Below are 23,585 nucleotides of genomic sequence, written 5' to 3' on the forward strand. Positions count from 1 at the left end.
GGAAGGGATTACATTTTATACATGTATAACATACCTTAAAATTACTGTTTTCAGTGAGATGTTTTGATTTCTGGTAAATGTTTATTTAGCACCTCAAAATTTGATCAAACGAATGTTTCCTGCAAGTGTTCAGACTTGGTAATTTGCTTTGCTGGTCACACAGGAACATAGAAATATTCTCTGATTTAAGTACGGTAACTCGGACAAACATTACACATGTGATTAAGCAATTTATATTCCTGATTTACTGTGTGCAGTACCGTCCTGTATTCTACATTAAATGTGCATTTCATCAGATTTTTTTCGGGTTTAAAATGTTTGCATATGCTGATAATCACAGACGGATAAGAAACATATAGCCTTCCCCTCACGCTGACAAGCTCTTCATGTATGCACCAGCTTAATACGTATCTTTCCTTTTATTCCACTGTATAAATATATATTTTACTTTGCACCTAGCGGTGACACCGCCTCGCAGCCGGATTTTCCTTTTTTCCTTTATGCCTACTTATAGAGGAGTTTGACACCCAAGAAGTTCCTTTACACACGGTTGATAGAACCATCACTTTAACGTGCCTACAAATACTTTCATATAATATAGCGGCATTAGTCAGAGTTTAACTTGCACCTAGATACAGGTGCCTTATATATACCCTCCTATCCTAACCATACCCATGATATACCAAGCTATAGTAATATGCCTACTTTGTTCTCATCCTGTTTTCGTCTTTTTATACCTCATAGCCACTCGATGTCTGCACTACCACACAGCACAACACTCCCTGTCAATACCTCTCAAAATATTTAACGCTCGCTTAGGAGCCTCTTGTATATAAATTTTAGAGCTTCATGCTTCTTGCCTAATTAGTCTTCCAAACTAACTACCACGGCTTAGCAAGCCTACCCCACTATATTGGTATTTTTATTTTATCTTTAATATTTCTATCTCTGTGCAAAGCTCAGCATAAGCTAACAATAATTCTTCCCACACGCATACAAGCATGCACCCCACACTCTCTTATGTTATCTTGTTTTGACGATGAACCACTTTTTACTTAAAAATGTGCAAGTCTTCCTCATGCCATACTCATGTTATGTTGATATTATGTATTCGCGCTTGAGACTGCTGTTGTGGCACTTCGAGCTCTGTTGTACTCACCTGCACGACAAAAATAAAGAATTTAAAAAAAAAAGTGAATTGCAAATAAATCACATACAAATTTCAATTTTAATTTTTTTTAAGAAATTTAAGATAACATAATATCATGTTAGCAAACGGCTGTGATGTGCATTTAAAATAAATAAATGAAATAAAATGTTTGCATATTCTTCTAACTGATTACTTTTTCCAATATGAATGTTTGATAATTCCAAACAATTAAATAGTTAATCCTTCCAGCACTAATTGTTAGCGTGAGATATTTAATAAAACTGGTCTTGGGCAGGATAAGAGTGCATATAGTTCTGAACATGCTACATTACGGTGTTAATTTTTTTGACTAACAATTTTAGTCAAATTTTAGTCGACTAAAACTAGACTAAACTAAAACAATTAAGATGACTAAAATACAACTAGAATGGCTTTTTAGTCAATAGACTATGACTAAAACTAAAATTGGCCGCCAAAATTAACAAAAGAGACAGACCAGGGCTTGTGACAGAGAGACACCTAGAGGGTCTGGGAGGACACGAAGAGGCACAGAGGGGCTGGGAAAGGGGCAAAATAGACCGGCTTTAACTAAACCCATTTTTAGTTGTGTCGACTAAAATATACTGGAGATTTAATCGACTAAAACTAGACTAAAATGAAAACAGATGCCTAGGATACGTCTGAAACTAAAATGGCTTTTTAGTCAATAGATTATGGATAAAAGTAAATTGAAATTGTCCATCTAGTGAGAGGGAAGTAGGAACCTGCTTTCTGATCCCTGGAGGCTCCAAACTGGAGCTCATATCAGAGGTAAGCAGTACATTCACAGCACCTACAGTTGGTATATTACTGCAGAGGTGGGGAAATGGCTTTACACAGACTATGCATGCAAAACACCCCAGCATACACTCTTAACACTCTACAAACATGAAACCTGCATTCACCAACGTTCCTTACTCATTGAGCTCTAACATGAAGGCTATTTATTTTTTCTTTTCTAATCAAAACTTTGTTTTTTGGGGGATTTCTTAAATTAGCAACCACTCATTGTCAAGCTTTGTAGTAAGGTACAGACATTCTGGTCCCATCAAACTAGTAGACATATACAAGTTGTAAAAAAAAACAATTATATATATATATATATATATATATATATATAAATTTTTATTTTTTTGGTGCTATGAACACAGCAACGTTTTGACTAGATGTGTTTTTTGTCAAGTCATGATGGAAAGATAAGGATAAAACCTATTGTAAAATTACAAACTGTTATGCTGTCAGACAACTAAGTGGCTTCAAATGTATGGATCTTTGGCAAATGTAATAGGTGGTGTTTTGCTTTTGTATATAACCTCATGGTATTGTAGTGGCAAGGAGTTTTTGTCTATTGATATCTATGTTTTTATGTTACATAGTTACATAGTAACATAGCTGAAAAGAAACTTGCGTCCATCAAGTTCAGCCTTCCTCACATATGTTTTTGCTGTTTATCCAAAAGAAGGCAAAAAACCTAGTATGAAGCGCTTCCAATTTTGCAACAAACTAGGAAAAAAATTCTTCTTGACCCCAAAATGGCAGTCAGATATCTCATTGGAGCAAGCAGCTATTACCACACTAATTAGAAATTATATCCCTGTATGTTATTTTTTCGGAAGTATTTATCCAATTGCTGTTTAAACATCTGTATGTAAAACCACCTCTTCAGGCAGAGAATTCCCTATCCTTCTAGTTCTTACTGTAAAAAAAAACGTTTCTTTGCATTAGATGAAATCTCCTTTCTTCCAGCCTAAATGCGTGACCTTGTGTCCTATGTACAGCCCTGTTTATGAATATATTTCCAGATAATGGTTTGTACTGGCCCCGAATAAATTTGTATAATGTTATCATATCACCTCTGAGGGGAAAACATGTATTCCTGACCCTATAGTATTAAAACCACCATCTAGTATTCGAGTCTGCTGCTGCTGGCTTTGCCCCTGACCTGCCTGCTTACAGCTAACATCATCAAATGTAATTCTGTGAGCCAGTCACAATACTTTCACATATGATTGGCTGAGGAGGCAGTTTAGGGGCAGAGCCAGCAGAAGTCAAACACAGCTCTGGCCAAATATCATCTCCTCATAGAGATGAATTGAATCAATGCATCTCTGAGGAAAGTTCAGTGTCTCAATGTAGAGGGTGGAGACACTGAATGGTACTGCCCCAGGAAGCACCTCTAGTAGTCATCTGAGGAGTGGCCAGTAGAGTTATCACTAGGCTGTAATGTAAACACTGCATTTGCTCTGAAGACAGTGTTTACTGCAAAAAGCCTGAAGGTAATGATTCTACTCACCAGAACAAATTCATTAAGCTGTAGTTGTTCTGGTGACTATAGTGTCACTTTAACCCCTTAAGGACCAAACTTCTGGAATAAAAGGGAATCAAGACATGTCACACATGTCATGTGTCCTTAAGGGGTTAAGTAAAAGAAAGCTATATTAATATGGTGCACTCTTTTTATCAGTATAGATACATATTGGAGCATGTTCTACACTGGCAACACTTTTCAATTTCCACTGATAATATTGAATATTGTGTGTTTCTGATTCTAATTAGTTCTTTTTCTGGCACTTATAGATAGAGGAAGCGCTTATACGAAGGAAGAAGATGGAGCTTTTGGAGAAGTACGCTAGCGAAGCATTGATGGCACAAAGTGAAGATGCTAAAAGACTTTTAGGAATATGATGTACCCAATTCAAAACAAAAACAGACTTTGTAAATTTCATCATACTTTGTTACTTTTGTACAGAAGATATTTCTGGAAAAATATACATTTTTTTTGTAATTTTTGAGTGTGGTGAATTTTTCTTTTGGATCTTCAGTAGAATATTAGACATTAATCATTTATTTAAGTTAGTTTGGATGGTTTCATTGTGAGATTGGGGTGTTAAAAGGCTTTTCTATGCAATGGAACCATAGCTCTGTGTAGTGGTTATGTTACATAGAGTCTCTGGAGGACATCCCATGGTTTTATCTTAACCGTTTAGAAAAAGATTGACAATAAATGAGGCTCTCTGAGGCATGACCTAGAATGTAATGGATTAGGATGCACATGCCTTCAGCTCTGAATCTAAAAATCAATCCGCATCAAAAGTTGCACAAACCATACCCGAAACAGAAGGTACTAAGCCTACAACACCATGGCTTACAGAATGGCCATTAAGCACAAAGAGCTTTGATGGTTCATTTACAGATCATAACTTTGCCAACACCTGAGACGACCAAAGATGGCACTGACCATGCGGCCTCACCAGCATCGCTGTCTGCTTGAAATGCTATGCAGCTACAAGACCAGCAACTGATCACTCCATATGTTAAATGCATGATTGCCTCAAATCCTTTTTTTTTTATTCTTTATTTTTGTTGTGCAGAAAAATTTGACCGACATGTCTGCAGTGCCATAGCAGTAGCAGACAAGATTAGACATTCATTGAGAGAACAAAAGATGAAGTTGCACATTTTGCTAAAGTAACATATTAATACGAATTATGTTGTTAGGTGATTAAAATTCAAGAACAGAATAAAATTACAAATGGTTTTATAACCTAGCGTCTTTGTGGTGTACAGCAAGAGAACTACCTGTGTAAATAATAAGTCTGAGTATTGCAATGTGAAAATAATCATTCAAGGGTGAAAAGGTCGTTGTAGTATGAGCTCGGACTGTGTCACTCGTAGTTTGGCTTGGGGGGCCGCTCTGGAGTGGAGGAGAGCAGGGAAGCTTTCTGGCTTTTCGTGGTTAGTGTTTTGTCGTCCTCTGGGGTGTATGTTGGGTCAGTGTGGTTATCAAAGTAGGGTCCCCTTCTATGTCGTCGTTAGTCAGGACTCCCCGCTGCGTAAACCGATGAGGCTCCATGTCTCTGAGTAAAGGTTGCGGGAAAGGTATGGAAGGGCTCTAATGTTTATATGGGGGCTGTTCGCCTGGTATTCGGTCCTGCTTGTGTCTCAGCAGCCGCTGGGGTGTACCGTCTCGTCTGCCGGTTCGGATCCCATGGTTGTCACTGGGGACCCTCTATTGGTGAGGTTGTCGCTCTGGGTGGTATCGTGACTGGGAATCCAGTGGGGTAATTATGACAGATCCCGGTAAGGTTGACTGGCCTATGTGATAATCTGGGTTTCGTGTCTCGTGTGTCCCCACTCCCATGTCCCCCTGTTCCCCGTGCCCCACTTTTCTGTCATACGGCCTTTGTGGTCAGTATCATCTCTGGGGTGCCATGTATCTATGCACAAGTCGTCAAAAACACAAACATAAATCTAATATTTAAACTGAAACTCTTGGTAGGTATCAACAGTCATTACGGGTGTAGCTTTATGGCCACCAGATCTCTGGTATGGACAGTCTTATGGAGGGTTCAGCAGCTTGGGGGTATCCCCTTTCCTCCTCTCACCAGGTGTAGATGTATTCGCCTTCACGGCTGCCGGGTGACCGGCCCCTTATGGTGTCTGGGGAATTGCAGGTAGGGGGGGCAATTGAAGTTGCTGCAAAAAGCCTGCTGGGTCCTCTGTGGCAGACAGGACATGGACTTCCTCCCCCTTGGTCACCACTAGCGTTCCCAAGACCCCTCATCGGTACCTGATGCCGTTCGCTCTTAGTAACTTGGGCTGGAACCTGCACCTGGCCAGCAGGACTGAAAATGGTAAGTCCGCATACACTGTTATGGAGCAGGCTTCTACCTGCACGCTGGGGCTTTTCCTGGAACAGACCATTATGGCCGACTTCACTGCTGTGTCCCGTGTCACCGCAATTATGTCCCTAAAGGAAAGTCTGATATTTGAGGGAGTTACACTCTCCGGACAGGCGCTTTTTTTGTGTTTGCGCCCCATAGTATTCTGAGGGACAATAGGCGCTTCAAGGTTGTTTTCTGGGGTTAAAATTCTGGTGCTAACGGCTTTTTTCCAATGTTTGGAGCGGGAGCAGCACACATGCACGTCTGTTCAGTATCTCAGTTGGCCACGCCCCCCCTCAAATCCTTTTTAAAGGCTGACTTTGACCGATTCTCCTCTGATGTGAAAGTGGAAGATGGTTTATCGTTGAGACACACAATTCCCTTTCAGTTGCCTATAATAAACTTAAATCATGCCTCTCACACATAGAAAACAAAATAGCTGACCAGGAGGAATAATATAGGAATCAGGGGCAATGATATAGGAATCAGGGTCGGGAAGGGACACATATTTTGTTTTTGTTTTTAAAATTGTGTACATTTTTGGAAGGGATTACAGGCTGGAACCTGGATCACAATGCCACCAAGGGGAGACTCACACTTTGCGCAAGAAGACCTGGTCCTTGTCTCCTTTAATGTCCGTGGCCTCAACATACAGGAGAAACGCACCCATCTCCTGTGGGATCTTAGGAGACGCACTTCCAAGATGGCAGGGCCCCCTCCTTGAAGGACCGCCACTTCCCAACAGGGTTCTTCAGCAATTACCCGGAACGGTAAGATCCGAGGCATGGGCATCCTCATCTCCAGGAGGCTCCTGCTGGTGGTCAACGACAGCAAAATGGACCCCCAGGGGAGATATCTGCTGCTCCAGGGTACCATCCACGACCAGCTGTATACATTCGTGAACATCTACGCCCAAAACACCAGGCAACGCCAATTTCTCAGAAAAACTCTCTTGCAGAGCACCTGAAAGGCACAGTGGTCATTGGAGGCGACCCTAATCTCACCCTCCTCCAGGATGTGAACACCACCATGACACAGCTGCAGGCACAACTGAATAGACATGCCAAAACACTGTGACTTCTTCACTCCTACCAACTGACGGACTGCTGGAGGGCCCTCAACCCGACGACCCGGGACTACACCTTCTATTCCACAACTTATGTATTTGATACTAGATTATTTCCTGATGCCGCACTCCTCCCTTGCCCTATTGAAGGGTTGATACTCCCAATGACGTGGTCGGACCACAACCCACTCCGTCTGTGACTGCGAGCGCCCTTATTAAGGCCACAACGGTTATGGAGGCTGAGCTAATCCATTCTCGCAGACCAGCTGCTGGTGCCGGACACGAGACAGGCGATCAAGGACTACTTCGAGACCAATGAGACCCCTGATACGTATGCACTGAACTGCTAGGAGGCACACAAGACAGTAATCTGAGGCCACTTTATAACACAATGTTCCATGAAAAAAACTGGAGGCCACCGGCGAGATGTCCGCCCTAGGCGAAGCCATCGACAAGTTGGAATGGAAGCACAAACTCGGACTGGATAAACAAGTCTACAGTGACCTCCTGACGAAGAGAAGCCAACTCTCGACATTACTACACCAAACCATTCAGCGCACGTACCAACGATTCCGTCACCACAGAATGGTCGGGGACCAGAAACCTAATCATCTGCTTACCGAACATGGCAATAAATGCGGGCGCCTATCGGCAACCCTATTCAGACAGAGGAACCAACTATACATCCCCAAGATCAAGGATACAGCGATACACATATGCCACCTCCTGGACAAGATATCATGGGTCTTTCAGCAATATAATGAATCACTATACAACATAGCAGCAGACCAACCCAGAGACCCAACGACTAAACGATAGGAGATCCAGAGAAGCATGACCTCCACAGACATGAGACACTTAGAGGATGGTGATCTGGACACCCTGGAGTCACCAATCACACCGGATGAACTATCACATGCAGTCAAGACGTCGCAGACTGGCAAATCTCCGGGACCGGATGGCCTGCCTCTGCAGTACAGTAAGACTACCGAAACTACCTGGTGGCCTTAAACACCATCCTGGAGGAGGCCAGGCCATCCCCACAGTTCACGGCGGCCAACATCACGCTGCTACCTAAGGACGGCAAGGACCCCACCCAATGCCAAAGCTACTGACCAATCTCAGATCTTCGCACGGATCTCAAACTCCTCACCAAGATCCTGGCCAACCGACTCTTCCCGCTGCTGCCGACCATCATTAAGCCGGTCCAAACAGGGTTTATCCTGGACAGGGAAGTAAGAGACAACACCATCAGGGCGCTGATTCTGATAGCATTGGCACGCTGAGACAACACCCCAGTACTACTCCTGTCAACAGACACAGAAAAGGCGTTCGACAGGGTAGACTGGGAGCTTATGTTCGCCGTCCTGAGCCCCATAGGAGTGGGCCAGAAGTTCATGTCCTGGATCGAAGCCCTGTACACCAGCCCATCGGCAAAACTGCGTATATTGGAGCGCTGTCGGACTCGTTCCAAATCACGAACAGAACACGCCAGGGGTGCCCCCTGTCACCGATTCTGTTTGCTCTCATGCTGAAACCATTTCTAAACCGCATATGGAGCAACATGTCCATCCGAGGCATGCAGGTGGGGGAGACGCAACACAAGGTCAGAGGCATGCAGGTGGGGAAGACGCGGATGACCTGCTATTCGTAATCGAAAACCCGACCGATTCGCTCGGTCACATCATGGAGGAATTCAATGCCTACGGAGCAATCACCAAACTCCGGATCAGCTATAACAAATCGGAACTCCTCGATCCTGGTAGCAGATCGGGAGCGACGTAACACCCTGGCGGACCAATTACCATTCCAACACTGTGAAACAAAGATGCGCTACCTCAGGGTTTGGCTGACCAAGGACCCGACAGACCTCTTTACTTTAATTTTCAACCCATACTGCGTAAGGCCATGGAGGAGCTTCATCAATGGAACAAGCAATACATCTCCTGGGTGGGCCAAGTAAATGCGGTGAAAATGACGCTGCTGTTTTAGCTCCTATTTGTATTCCAGACTGTGCCAATTATAGTGCCACAATCATTCTTCAAGACACTCAGTCTGACAGTCGGAAGTCAGGAGGTTTCTGAAAAGGGAAATCGCTGAGAGTGGCACACTCCCAACTGACATTGCTCAAACTGAGGGGAGGCTTGGCACTGCCGGACTTTGAAAAATATTAACTGGCGGCTCACTTCTCGAGGATCCTCTGCTGGACGGCCTCATGGGGCGACAATGAGTGGGTACGCCTGGACAACGGGCCCTGGCCTAATGCTCCCCATACGGGGCAACCCAGACTTCCCAGCAGGTGCCTAGGGGGCACTAGGTAAGGTGACAAGAAACAACCCCTTCCCGAGGATGAAGGTTGTTCTGGGCCACAATGGAACGATCCGCTCGGTGCTGGAGTTATTCCCAGGCGTGACTCGCACACTGCTCCACACACTGGCGAGACGGCAGCTCTCGTGCTACGTAACCTCAATCCCGCAAAAACACAACCTCACCAGAGAAATAACAGATTTTGAGCATCTCAGCCTCCAAGAGGCCGCACCTCCCAAGACCATATCCACAATATACACCATGCTAGTGACCCACCCTGCATGCGCAGCTAGGAAGAGGTCCTTCGGCAGATACTCATGGAGGCAGAATGGGACAAAATGCTCACCCTTATCCAGAAAACACTGTCAGCACGAACTCACGAGAATTCCTATAAACTCTTACCGAGGTGGTTCCTGACACCAACCAAAATGCCCTATAGAACTAGCAACTACCCGAACCTGCCACAACTGATAACACCACGACATATGGGTGGGCATGCGGCACGCACCCTCATCTCTCTGACAATAGGCAAGCTGGAAGAAGGTCATGCATCATACCATGGAGCACACCCATGCCAGAATGGTCAGGGTTGAGGGCAAGGCTGACCACAACCCTAATCATCTGCTTCCCGACCACTCCCGCCACACAGCCATATCACAGGGCAGACAGCCTGTTCACAATAATGTTGCAAGTCATACCTACAATTCACATTACTATCTGCAAACACGCCAACACACCCGGCATCGAAAATCCACAACAACAGAAGTTAGAGAATCCAAGAATGTTATCAACTGTAACGCATTGCTACTGGTTACTCCTCTGCGCAGTAGAAAGACTTTATTATTATTGAAAACAAAATAAAAACTACCCAGGACATTAATAAGATAATGTTTCACCCAGTACACGATATCCCATGACATCACTTTCAGTACAACATTTTCGCTGGACGTATGATGATGCATGTATTCCAAATGGCGGCCATCTTATGGTGCACCGATGGTTCACAAGTGTCCGCTTGTATCTAGCCTGCTCAGTGCATCCACGAGAGAGCTGACAAACTCATTGACTATTTGCACACACACACACAATTTGAAAAGCCACAGGTAACGTAACCTTTAATTGCCATTTTAACCTGTGTGTGTCACCTTGTGTGTCTGTAACAATTTACTACCACTTACTTCCATTTACTACCACTCTCGCTACCGTGGTTGAGTACAGCGAGTAGATTAAGGCGAGCATATGTGGGCCTTGCCCCATTGCACCAAGTGTTGCATAAAGATAAGCCCAATCTACCCTGTCAATCGTCGAATCAGGAACACTTTAAAGTTATTGGTGGATTTTGCGACATATAGCAAGCTCAGCACTTTTGTTGTGTGTCCCTTGCCTCTCGATCCTCAACCAATACCACTTGATCAGGATGGAACAATGTGGGAATATATGAATCAAGCCTGGTAGCCAGTATCTATGGCAATAGGGCTTTTAGCAGCTAGGTTTCCTCTGCGGATAGCGATTGGCAGATATGTTGCGTCAGATATTCTGTCACCTCTGCTGTAGGTGTCAGAGATGCCACGGGGCCCCAATCAGGGGTGATATTGTAGAGTGAGATGTAGTAGTCCCGAAAGGCGTAGGCTATGGATTTGGGAGACAGTGTGCAGACAATAGATTAGTGACTGGTTTCAGTGCTCTACAGGTCTGGAAAGTTACTCCTCGCAGGTCATTGTATATTTCAATTGTGTGCCTTCAGTATGAACTCACCCTTAAGGGGGAATTCTTTAATGCAGTAAATAACGTTACTTGGTTGGCCAGAGGTCATGGAACATGGGTGTAGGGCTCTACGTGCTTTGTCCATAGGGACCGTGTACGTGCAAGTTGGCCTAGTATGTAATTGAATAGGGCTGTTATAGTTTCTCCCAGGTCTACCCGACCCTCCATCTCCCCAAGGCTTCTTACTCTGATGTTTCTTCTTTGCACATTTTCCAGGCCCTCAAGCTGGTACCTGATGTCTGTGAGGATTGTCTAGTGCTGTCCTCAGGTGCCTGTTATTCCTTTGGCAATGCTAGTCTGTCTGTGTGGCCTCCACATATTGCAGCCTAACCTTGAGTAAAGAGAGGGACTGCTGGATGTCAGCCAATTCAGACCTGAGGGTCCGCTGCACATCCTCAATGAGGATGTTAAAATCTTCTCTATTGAGGAGGGATGCAACAAGAGCATAAGTCAGGGGGAGCAACTCTATCCTGACAGGGTAGTGGATGCATGGAATAGCCTTCCAGCTGAAGTGGTAGAGGTTAACACAGTGAAGGAGTTTAAGCATGTGTGGGATAGGCATAATGATAAGATAAGGCTATAAGATAAGTACAGGGACTAATGAAAGTATTTAGAAAATTGGGCAGACTAGATGTGCTGAAAGGTTATTATCTGCCGTCACATTCTATGTTTATTATAACCGTGTTTTTTTAAAGTTGTTTTAAAAAAATAAACAAAAAAAATGTTGCCTGTTAAAAAAGAGAGATGCTAAAACTGCTATAGTTGATTGTGTTTTAATCCCTTGAGGAACAGGAACTTCCAGATTGATAATGCTTTTGACATAGCTCGGACCATACGTCATTTCATACTGAATGTAATTGCAGCTTCGTCCATTGCAGGAACTTATGGAATAATGAAAGGTATAGACAATTTCCTATTCGTGGTTCCCAAAATGTATACTTATGTATTGTGCAGTTATGGATAGATGTATACAGACGTTATATTTTAATAGTTGCATTTGCCTTAAATAATATTTGGTAATATCTGTTAGTCTATTAAATATTGTATCGACAGTATGAAATACTGTAACAATACAGTTACATTTATAGATTAACATGATCTTTTTTTTTTGTCAATATTTCTTTTATTGAAGCATTATTGATGGGGTACAGAAGAGAAGGAGGGAAACGCATAGTTTGATTACAGTAGAGGGTTTAAACATTGTCAGCTTTAAACTATTACATTTCTGGGATAGCGATGCTTCGTTTTTTAATAAATCAGGTTGAGAAAACAGGTTCATAAATCAGTCATAGAAAACGGGATTTCAATACCGGCGTTTAAATCAGGCTTTTAAATCAAGATATTAAATCAGGCTATTAAATCAGGCTATTAGATCAAGCTATGAAATCAGGCTATGAAATCAGGGGATTAAATCACGTTATTAAATCAGGCTATTAAATCAGGTTATTAAATCAATAGATGCACTACAGCGAATAAAAGCTTTACATTAAAGAGTATTATCATGTGGAACGTCGTTAAGGTAGGTGATTCAAGCTAAGACTGAGCCGTGTAGGCCAAGATAGCAACACGTTAAACTGAGACCGCATTATTAAGACAGTTGTATTGTTCAGTTATGCTAACAAATAACAGGTCAATACATTGTACAATATGCCACTTAGTGTCTCGTGCAGCTAAGCCTAGATATGATGTTTAACAGCCTATGTCAGCCAGACCGGGATTGAGGGCTTATATAGGTTCCAGCGGCCTTTTTACAAGCCGGTTCGCCAGTAAGGGTACCGCTCGAGCGGCCTATGGTTATTGCACCGCATGGTGGTAATTAGCACTAGGATGCATGTGGGCTATGAGCCTAACAGAATGCACAAGCATAGTTGCACTAGTGAGAGCAGCAAGCAGCTAAAAAAATATCGCTGGGCAGGACTGGCTAAAGGGTATTCATGAGTCATTGGACATATTGAGGAGACATGTCGCTGAAATATAGGACAGAATGCATGGAAACTGCCTGGATTAATAATGTCCCATCTGTTACTACATATTGTCCAGTGAAATATGCCTGCTGTGCTCCGGGGTATATAGGGTCTGTCCGCTGAACCATGGATCGAGTGTGGTCAGGCTGTCAGGCAGTCCAAAGCAGCCCATAGATAGGTTCCTGTAGGCGGTATCAGGGTCGTGTGGCCCAGAACATGGGCGAGCTTTTAGGGAGTCCATTGATGGTGGTCGGTGTGTCCGGTCATCTCGTTCATATCTCACGCCGGGTGTGCCGTGATGCCGCAGCTGCTTGGTCATAGGATTTCCCGTCGTTGTGACAGTGCCAGCACCATGGGTCACCAGCCCTCGGCCTGGGGCCTTCGCAGGTGCTCGTGCCCTTGCGCCATTGATCCCATCAACAGGATCGTGGGCCCCGGGTTCCGCCAGGTTGCGGTCTGTCCCTGGGGGATATGGCAGGCTGTAGAGGGGATCCTCTTGGTGAGCGCCCAGCCCAGAAGAGGGGTGTGTGGTCCCACAGGTAGCTCCATCTACAGGAGTAGGATGATGCGTTTCGGTGAGTTACCGGATTTAAGTGTTGCTGTACGGTATGGGTCACCACAGGTTTGCAGCTTTGTATTCCATGCTGGGTTCTGTCTGCAGTCTGCCTCAGGGTCTGCCGGTCTGGCCCCGTACACGTGGCCGCCGCCATTTTGACTGCGGGTCTCAGGCCTTCTTGGTGATCAAGTAGTGCCTCCGAGTGTGGTCGTGAGGCTTGGACCGGGATCACCCCCCCGGTCCGGTGGGGGGGGAACAGGACCGGGCCAGCCGATGTGCTATGTGCATGTTCGGCTCCGTCGGGCAGGATAGCGAGGTGGCGGCCGTCCACCTCACTCACCGCCAGGTCGGGTCCCGCTTGGTGCTGCAGGGATCCCGCCTCCGGGGGACTGGAACTCCAGGAGCGAGCCTCACCCCGACTTCGGTAGCCTGCATACGTTACGGATCAAGGTTGTTGGTCGCTGGGTGCCTTGTAAATCGCGGGTTATAGCGTATATGCTTCTCAGTCTGCAGGAGCTGTTCTTCCCTGCGACCGCTCGGCTCGGCGGCCCGGCCCCGCCCCCCAGATTAACATGATCATATAGTTTTGATTGAGCATGTAGTTTTTTTTGTTTTGTTTTTTTAAATAATAATATACAATACAATATTTCAATTAATTATAAATGTATGATAATTAAGACAGCTTTAATTTAGTTATTTTTAGATTTCCCATTGTACAGCACTGCAGAATTTGTTGGCGCTTTATCAATAATAATATTAACCCCTTAAGGACGGAGGACGGTTCAGGACCGTCATCTGCATTTTTGCGTTGCCGACCGGTGACGGTCCTGAACCGTCCTAACCGTCCAATGTACTTACCCGATCGCCGTCGTTCCCCCGGCGGCGATCGGCGGTGCTCCCGGTGTGGGGAGACTGCCTGCAGCCCAGACAGTCTCCCCATGGCGGTTTAGGACCCCTGTGACCATGTGATCGCCCAACAGGGCGACCACATGGTCACAATAGGTGTCCTAGTCTCTGCCTGCAGGGGGACTGTCTGTGCTGACAGGCAGTCTCCCTGCTGCTGTAAAATCAAAAAAAAATTTAAAGTGAAAGTTAATTAAAAAAAAGTTAAAAGTTAAAAGAAAGTTTAAAAAAAAATATATATATTATTATATATGTGTTATATATTACTATATAATATATGTCTATATATCATTTGTGTTAAGGGCTCATGATAGTACAGAAGATACAAACACTGATGGTATTAAAAGAGCAAGTCGGTTGTGGTGTGCCGGAACCGACGATGAGGTAGGCCTGTAAATAAAGAGGGCCCACCAAGAAGAAATGTAAAGAGAAAAGGAGTTAATAATGAGGAGTGGGTGGGAGGGTGATGCAGCGCTGACCTCGAACGATATGGAGCCAGGTAAGGGGTGTCCCTTAAGTAGGGAAGAGGTGTGTCATACGCCCCTCCCACAATTACAGGCCAAAAGGCCTTAATACTTGTGTTAAGGGCTCATGATAGTACAGAAGATACAAACACTGATGGTATTAAAAGAGCAAGTCGGTTGTGGTGTGCCGGAACCGACGATGAGGTAGGCCTGTAAATAAAGAGGGCAAAAGTAGAAAATCAAATTTATTACATACCAGCAATATACATACTTTAACCAGACATGTCTTGAAAGGCATTTCTTACTTCTTGTACCGGGTTAGGTATGTATCTAGAGTAAGCCGATGATTTCCAGCGCCCTAGTGACTTGATAACATGAACTGGAATGTTTGCACTGGATGCTGTGGAGGCCGCTCCTATGCGGAAGGAGTGGCCCGAATAGTTAGCTGATTTGAGGCCCAGCTGTGCAGGTAAAGACCTGACGTGTGTCATAAAGGTGGTGGTAGTGAGTACCGAACCTTGTAGACTGAAAGTGGTTGAGATGGTGGTTCGTTGTTATGCTGGGTATATGAGTCCAGTAGTTTGACGGGGCTCCACCTGTTGTGAGTAGGATAGTACTTAACCTCTACTGAAAGTGCATGTTGACTGGTTTTGGAGTGAGGCAGAGTCAAGATATAATAGTCCATGTGTTTTGTTAAGTGTGAATGAAGTAGGATGTGAGTGGACTGTGTTGTGCTGATGGCGGTAAATTCTCTTGGTCTCAAGAAACCATAAACAAGGCTACGTATATGGCGGTTTTAACGATGAGGTTTGTGTTGTTGGCAAAAGGTTTAAATCTAGTGAATTGTATAAGTCTTTAAAAATATGGAAATCTATGGGTAGCCTCTGGGCCGTACGTGGGGGTTCGGATCTCTGAATACCCCTAAGGGTGTTCTTAATTGGTAGGAGGACACTTGATTTGTCTGGTTGTAAAGTTAGCATGTGATGTTGGATGCCTGTCAGATATGGTTTGATTGTGTTGTTTGATAGTTTGAGGTGGCAAAAAGAAGCAAAGCCCAACCAGGATGTCACGATGAAAGGTTGTAAGATGTTGTGTTCAGAAAGGAATCTTTAAATCAAATGAAAGCTCTATCGTAAGTTTCCCGGGTATTAGTAGACAGTGCTAATTGGGACAATGTTCTGCTATGTTGCATAATAGCATCTAGTCCATTACTAGATGGTGGAATAGTGGGGTGTTCATGGCTGTGAGTGCGGCTGACGGGAGTATTTGACGAAAAGCCTGGAAATTAAAGCGAGACAAATTGTCAGCAGCAGTGTTACATACACCTGGAACATGAATACAAAACAAGAGAAAATTATGACATGCAGCCAGCCAAGTGAGTTTCCTCAAGAATCTCATAATAGTCAGTGATTTGGATCGGCCTTGTTTATAATGTGACAAGTTACTTGGTTGTCTGAGTAGCAACGTACAGACGAACCTGCCCATAAATGCACCCATGCCATGGCAACCGTCATGATGGGATATATCTCAAACAGAGCTGAGGTAGTGTAAAAACCCTCCAGGTCCTGAACTTCTGAAGGCCAGCTGCCCCAAAGCCATTCGTTCCTGAAAAAATGCTGTAACACCTGTGGTAGACGCCGCGTCTGACCAAATGGTAGGTGAGGAGTCAGACAATTTTGGAAGGAACATGCTTTTACCATTCAAGGTGGTTAAAAATTTTCTCCACATAATTACGCCTGCCGTGGCTTGGGTATCCAGGGGTGACCTGTGTCCATCATGTCTAAAAGTGGGAAACATGTAAAGGAGTTGTGAGATGAAAGCCCGGCCTTGAGGTATGATGCGAATGGCAAAATTCAGTGACCCAAGCAGAGACTAATTCTTGCGGTTGCAAGTACCGAGTTGTATGTAGAGATTATGTTGATCAGAATGTTTTCTACCTTGGGCGTGGCAGGCTAGCTTGCATGGTGGCTGAGTCTAGTATGATACCCAGGAATGTGATGAAGGTATCTGGTCCTTCAGTCTTGGTGGAGGAGACTGGGACACCCACCTGTTCGAATAGACTGATGGTTTCTTTTAGGCTACTGGGAGGGGAAATATTCTCCTCGACCAGTAAGAAATCATCCAGATAATGTATAACTGTAGGGCATCTGGCTATATTTAATAAAACCAGCATAGGGTTTCGGCGAATACGTCGAAAATGGCCGGACTACTTTGGAACCTAAATGTTAAACGTGAGCAAAATAGTAGTTCCCTGCCCACTTGATACCATGCAGGTGACAGTGTAGGGTGGATAGGCAGTAACTTGAAAGCATTGTGATATCAGTCTTACTGAGCCATGCTCCGGCCCCTGCCTGCATGATAGCCGTAATGGCGTGATCTATGGTGGAATATTGCAGTGAAAATTCCTCAGAGGGTATGAGGGAGTTCAGACTAGGAGTGGCAGAGGTGTGAGGTGTTGATAGATCAATGATAAGTCTCTGTTTGTGAGAAGATTTCCCCGTGACAATACCGATGGGGTTTGTCCGCCATGTGGTGAACGGAGGGGACTGGAAGGGCCCCCATAGGAAGTCCTCTGCCACTTCCTGGCTATGAGTGCCTCCACCGCTGTAGGGTTTGTTGTGCGGATTGTAAATTAGGACATTCCAGGATTCCGGAAGGCATGTGTATGAGGCCTGTGTGAATCCTTCTGATAGACCCGAGATAATGAATTCCACCAAATGTCTAGATGGATGATGTGGCAGTAATGTCGTAAGTACAGAAATGTTTATTGATGTTAAGTATAGTTTTGGGATACATTTTATTTGGACACAGATTTAGCATGTGCCCTGAAACAGATGGCTGGAGAAAGTGATTGCAACTCAACCAGTGCTGGAGGGGTCGCAGCGGCCGACCCAGCCATGGTAAGGGGTGTAGTGACCGATTCCCCAGGGGTGATACTGGCAGGCTAACTAGGCCTGAAAGGCGAAAAATTAATCTTGTTTGTGACAGGTGAGGCCCTGCTAGTTGCCAAGTGGCTATGAGAGGCTCTGTCTATGAGTTGGCGCGAGGGGTTATTGAGGCCACCCGTCGTAGTGGCAGGAATCGTAGGCCTCTCAGTGATAGTAAAAGAAAACAGGGGGAGGGAGTGACAGGTGAGGCCCTCTCTATAATATTGCGAGGCGGCTAACTCACGTGTGGCCCGATGGCGTTTGCCTCCGAAACGTTGAGGCGGGGTGTTGGCCTCGCGGACCACTAAACGATAGGCAGAAATGCCAAGAAGGGAGGTACCTATTTGGGCCTATACCCCTAACTTGCCAGTACTCTATGGCCTAGAAGAATGAAACGTATGTGAACTACAACGTGAGCAGGCTTACGTACCTGGTAGTATGTATGAAGTTTTGAGATTCGACAGGTATGAAAACCTGGATAAACCTAAAAAGGGATCGAGTGAGAATGGATCCTGTGAGACCTGTGTAATCTGTATAGGCTGGGATTAGGCTTCTAGCAGTATGTGTGGGAGGTGTAAAATCTATGAGTATGATAGTGACATGACTGCCCATGCTTGGTGACAAGCGTTACGCTGAGTCCGATACCTGGCAGCAGGGGATTGGCCGTGTAATGTGTATATATGGAAGGTGATCAGATGATATGCATGTCACTAAACTGATCTGGGAATGCAAGGGACTTTTTAATGTGAAGTGACAATATGCAGAATCATAAATGTTGCTGTAAAGTGACGTATGAATGTATGAACCAGAACGTGTGATTCAAAAACCGAAAGTCTTGTGAGACGTATATGCCGTGTTCTTGAATACTCGTGTTACGTCGCCTGAGTGTGTCAAGAAAAGGCCTGAGTTTGTAAATGCCATGTGAAATTATGTGAAATGACAATCTATGCAGAAAATGTTGTAACGTGACGTATGAGTGGTTGAACCAATGCGTGTGATTCAACCCGAAACCCTCTGTGGAAGGTAGGACCGTGTTCTTATATACTCGTGGTATATCGTATGAGTATGATAAGAAATGGCCTGAATAGTTAGTGCCATGTAATCGTAATGTACATGGTTGTAATAACATCATATCTCCATTATACTCTTTGAAAATAGGACCGTGTCCTTGAACTCGTGGTATGTCGTACGAGCATGACAGAAAAAGGAGCCGTAATGTAGGCTAACCATAACAGTAATATACATGTAATATCTGCATTGTAAAATAAAATAACTTATTATTAAAACCATATATATATAATAAGCAAACTGAAACAAAATAGACAACCTAAGATCGTGTAAAATAAGTATTTTAAAGTTTAACCGATAACTGTGCAGGAAACGTATGATTGGTTGGATCAGTACGTGTGATTCAACCCGAGTATGCATGAAAAGGAATTAAATCCTTGTGTCATGGTTAACAACAAAGAAATGAGGCCTGTAACGTAGGCTGATTTAATTGTAATGAAATGGATAATTATAAAAAAAACTCCAGTAAGCGTGGGAGTCCAATGTCTATACAGAAATGTTAGCTGGTTTCATACCCTTGATGTAATAAGTGATACCTTAAAAATAGCATGAAAACGGTCTGTCTATTTAACCAAGCAACTTTTTAACCAAATGTAAATACATAAAATGATGAAATGTAACTCACGAAAAAGATCTATGTGAATACATAGCAGAATAACCGAATCTTAGTATGAAGGGAAACAGAAGTTAGCATGAATAGCTTAACCGTATGCATTTTAATGCGAACAGCAATCGTGCATAGAATATACTATGAATAAGTGCCGACCAGAAAACACAAACCGAAATGACAATCGTTTAAATGAAGCAAGGTTGTTTTTTACATGAAATGCAATAATGTCTGAGAAGCCTGTAGTACACTGAATGACCGGTAGGGGTCAGTGTGTAGGCGAAAATGCAGTGGTTCGATGGTTTGTACATGAAATGCAATAATGTCTGAGAAGCCTGTAGTACACCGAATGACCGGTAGGGGTCAGTGTGTAGGCGAAAATGCAGTGGTTCGTTGGTTTGTACATGAAATGCAATAATGTCTGAGAAGCCTGTAGTAGACTGAATGACCGGTAGGGGTCAGTGTGTAGGCGAAAATGCAGTGGTTTGTACATGAAATGCGATAATGTCTAAGAAGCCTGTAGTACACCCAAAGACCGGTAGGGGGTTTAAACGAATGATATGCATGAACATGCAATGGTTTTAGAACAGACTTAGACAAAATGCAGCCGTAAAGTGAGGACCTGACCCGTGCATGGTGCCGTGGGACTGATGCCTGGCATAACGGGTAGGTTGACTTACAGTTTGTGAGTCACTTGGACACCATCCACGGCGATGGATTGAAGAAAGAAGGTGGTAGGCCGGAAAAGCCTGTGGCTGGATTCCTGACACAGCTCTGCTTAAAAAACCTCATGGAGTAATCAGGTAAAATGGCGTCTGGATGACCCGGAAGTGGAAATGATGCAGCGCTGACCTCGAACGATATGGAGCCAGGTAAGGGGTGTCCCTTAAGTAGGGAAGAGGTGTGTCATACGCCCCTCCCACAATTACAGGCCAAAAGGCCTTAATACATATATAATGTCATGCTAAGTGTATTTTTATATTAATATGTACATATATTAATATAAAAATACACTTATAATTAATTTACAAACGTGTATATATATAATAACTATATATATTGTATATATATATTATTATAAAATACGAATAATAAATAATTTAAATTAAATTAAAAATAATAATAAAAATTAAAAAAAATTATATATCTATACGAAATTTTATTCTAACTGTATTTTGATATTAATATATATATATTTATATCAAAATACACTTAGAATGAAATTGTATATATATCTATGTATATATAAATAAATAAAAAGAATGCAAACTATTCATATGTCCATATACAAAATTACATAAATAATTATATAAATATACACGTAGACTTCAAATATATAAATATGCATATATATTTAAATTCTACGTGCGTATTTATGTAATATTTTTACATAATTAAGTTATTTTATTGATTGCAATTTAAGGGACCTGCCTGCCAACCCAGGCCGAAAGTTCAGAGAATTTAATTTGCTATCACTGTATTTTACCCTGTAACGTTCTACGACACCCTAAAACCTGTACATGGGGGGTACTGTTTTACTCGGGAGACTTCGCTGAACACAAATATTAGTGATTCAAAACAGTAAAACATATCACAGCGATGATATTGTCAGTGAAAGTGACTTTTTTTGCATTTTTCACACACAAACAGCACTTTTACTGATGATATAATTGTTGTGATACATTTTCCAGTTTTGAAACACTAATATTTGTGTTCAGCAAAGTCTCCTGAGTAGAACAGTACCCCCCATGTACAGGTTTTATAGCGTTTTTGAAAGTTACAGGGTCAAATATATGGGTCAAATATTTTTACATTGAAAATGGCCAGGTTGGTTACGTTGCCTTTGAGAGCGTATGGTAGCCCAGGAATGAGAATTACCCCCATGATGGCATACCATTTGCAAAAGAAGACAACCCAAGGTATTGCAAGTGGGGTATGTCCAGTCTTTTTTAGTAACCACTTAGTCACAAATACTGGCCAAAATTAGCGTTCAATTTAGTTTTTTACTTTTTTCACACACAAACAAATATGAACGCTAACTTTGGCCAGTGTTTGTGACTAAGTGGCTACTAAAAAAGTCTGGACATACCCCATATTGAATACCCTGGGTTGTCTACTTTTAAAAAAATATGTACATGTGGGGTGTTATTTAGCAATTTTTTTATTTTTTTTATTAATCACATTTTATTGAGGAAAATAGTTATGTATATCAGTAGATAAATTTGGGCCCGCAGGCCCGCAGAGAAAACGTAAGTATACAGAGCAGGATTAACATAGTAAGAATTGAATATTATACATTACATATCATAAAATATTAACATTTACTGTTGCAGGCTCATGTAGCAATAGAGCGCCAGTGTCAGGTGATGCCTTGTTCCCTCTCAGGAAGTGCATCATCGTAGCTCTTGTTAGTTATGTTAGTTCCCAGGATCAATCAGCTGCGGGCTAGGTCTGGGTGGGTAGATCTATAGGCAACTGGGCCTTGTGTTCATGTGTGTTGTAATGGGCTGTGTGAGAGTGTGGGGTAGTGTGGTGTGTCAGAGTGTGGTGTAACCCGAATGGGTACGAGATTGTTGAGTGTGATGAAAGGGAGTGGTACTGTACAGTTAAGGAGTGTACAAGAGCAAAGTAGGGTTAGCGGGGGAACCTAGTAGCGAATAGGGTCCCTAACCGTTACACGTGTTCCTACTCATGATTTCTACGGGTGTGTCGTGGCTGCCCCGATGTGTCGTGGGGGAAGCCGGTCAGAGAGGGTCCCTTCTCTTCGTTTAAGCTCCTAGATCCCGGCTGGCTCGTGTAGTGGATATATGGTTTACGTAGCGGGTCTTGTATTGTCTGAGTGCGTACTTCTCGGTTAGAGCATGCTAGTGGTATCGTGGGGAAAGGTGTGTGATGATGGAGGTGTGTGAGTCGGGTCAGGTCTGGTCTTATGTGATCCGGTGGGGGTTCTATGTAGGTAGTCAGGGAGTGCGTAGTTGTGGGAGTCCCGTAGGTGAGCATCAGTGGGTTTCGAGTAGCTCCAAGGGTCATGGTGTGTGTCATGTCTGATTCGGTCTCAGGTGTTCTCCGCTGTCCTGCCTATCGTGGATTTACTGTCTGTAAGTGCTGAGTCAATGTGTTAGGCGTCGTGCATTTGGTCGGGTGTAGGGGTCGCGTATCGTTAGGTCAGTGTCGTGTCTCCCCGTCCGTCCCGCATGGGCTAAGAGAGTATGAGGGTTCGGCTTTTCCGTCCCGAGTTTATTCATGGTCGTGTTGTTGTTATGCATTACAAGTGTGTGCAGGCTATGGGTGTGTGTCTGTTGGGTGGTCCCGTGCATGTGGGTATGGTCTCTAAGAGTTTTAGTTAGCCGTGTTTGTGGGTATTTCTTGTCAGGGGGATGCGGGTGGTCTGTGGAGTGTGGTAGCGTCCGCGTCAGATGGTTATGGTTGCTGTAGGTCGTATGAGTGTATGGTTGGTGGTATTCGGGAGCCGCGTCACCTTCCAGGTCCAGGCCTCCCTTGGCAGGTCCCCCCTACAGTCGCGTTCGGAAGGCGAGCCATGGTGCCCAGACAGCTGCGCATTTCGCTACTCTGCCCGTCAGTTCCGCTTGAAGTGTTTCTGCTGCTCTGATGTCGTCGACTCTGTGGATCCACTCGTCCCTGGTGGGGGCGTCTGTTGTCCTCCAGTGTGCCGGGATGAGTGACTTGGCCGCGTTCAAAAGATGGCGTAGAACTGACCTCTTGTAGGCCGAGATTGATAGCGTGGATATGTGCAGTAGGGCCAGCTCCGCCGACCATTCGGTGTCCTCTCCAATGGTCAGGCGAATATCCGATTTAATTTGTTCCCAGAATGGTGCGATAAGTCTACAGTCCCACCAGATGTGCAGGAGGGTCCCGTCGTCGTCCAGACATCTCCAGCACGTCGGTGGCGTGGCAGGGAAGATCCTATGTAGTAGCGCCGGTGTTCTATACCACATGGATATCAGTTTGTAGTTTACTTCCTGATAGCGAGAGCTAGAGGAGCTCTTATGTTGCCATATCAGGGCTGTCTCCCATTGTGTCTGGGTGAAGGTCCTGTTCATGGCCCATTCCCATCGTCGTTGGAAGGTATTAGCGTTTGTTGTGGG

The 23,585-nt window shown here is 44.0% G+C and overlaps 1 protein-coding gene across 1 annotated transcript in view; it reads left to right on the forward strand.

The window, feature by feature from the left end:
- ISY1 (ISY1 splicing factor homolog) overlaps positions 1-3,952 on the forward strand; it is a 37,551-nt gene extending 33,599 nt beyond the window's left edge. Inside the window, exon 11 of the mRNA XM_063426947.1 lies at positions 3,767-3,952. Coding sequence (XP_063283017.1) covers positions 3,767-3,874 — 108 coding nt within the window. The 3' untranslated portion in view covers positions 3,875-3,952. The remainder of the gene's footprint in view (positions 1-3,766) is intronic.
- The last annotated feature ends 19,633 nt before the right edge of the window (positions 3,953-23,585 follow it).

Source organism: Pelobates fuscus, chromosome 7 (genome assembly GCF_036172605.1).
Source record: "Pelobates fuscus isolate aPelFus1 chromosome 7, aPelFus1.pri, whole genome shotgun sequence".
Taxonomy (NCBI): Eukaryota; Metazoa; Chordata; class Amphibia; order Anura; family Pelobatidae; genus Pelobates; species Pelobates fuscus.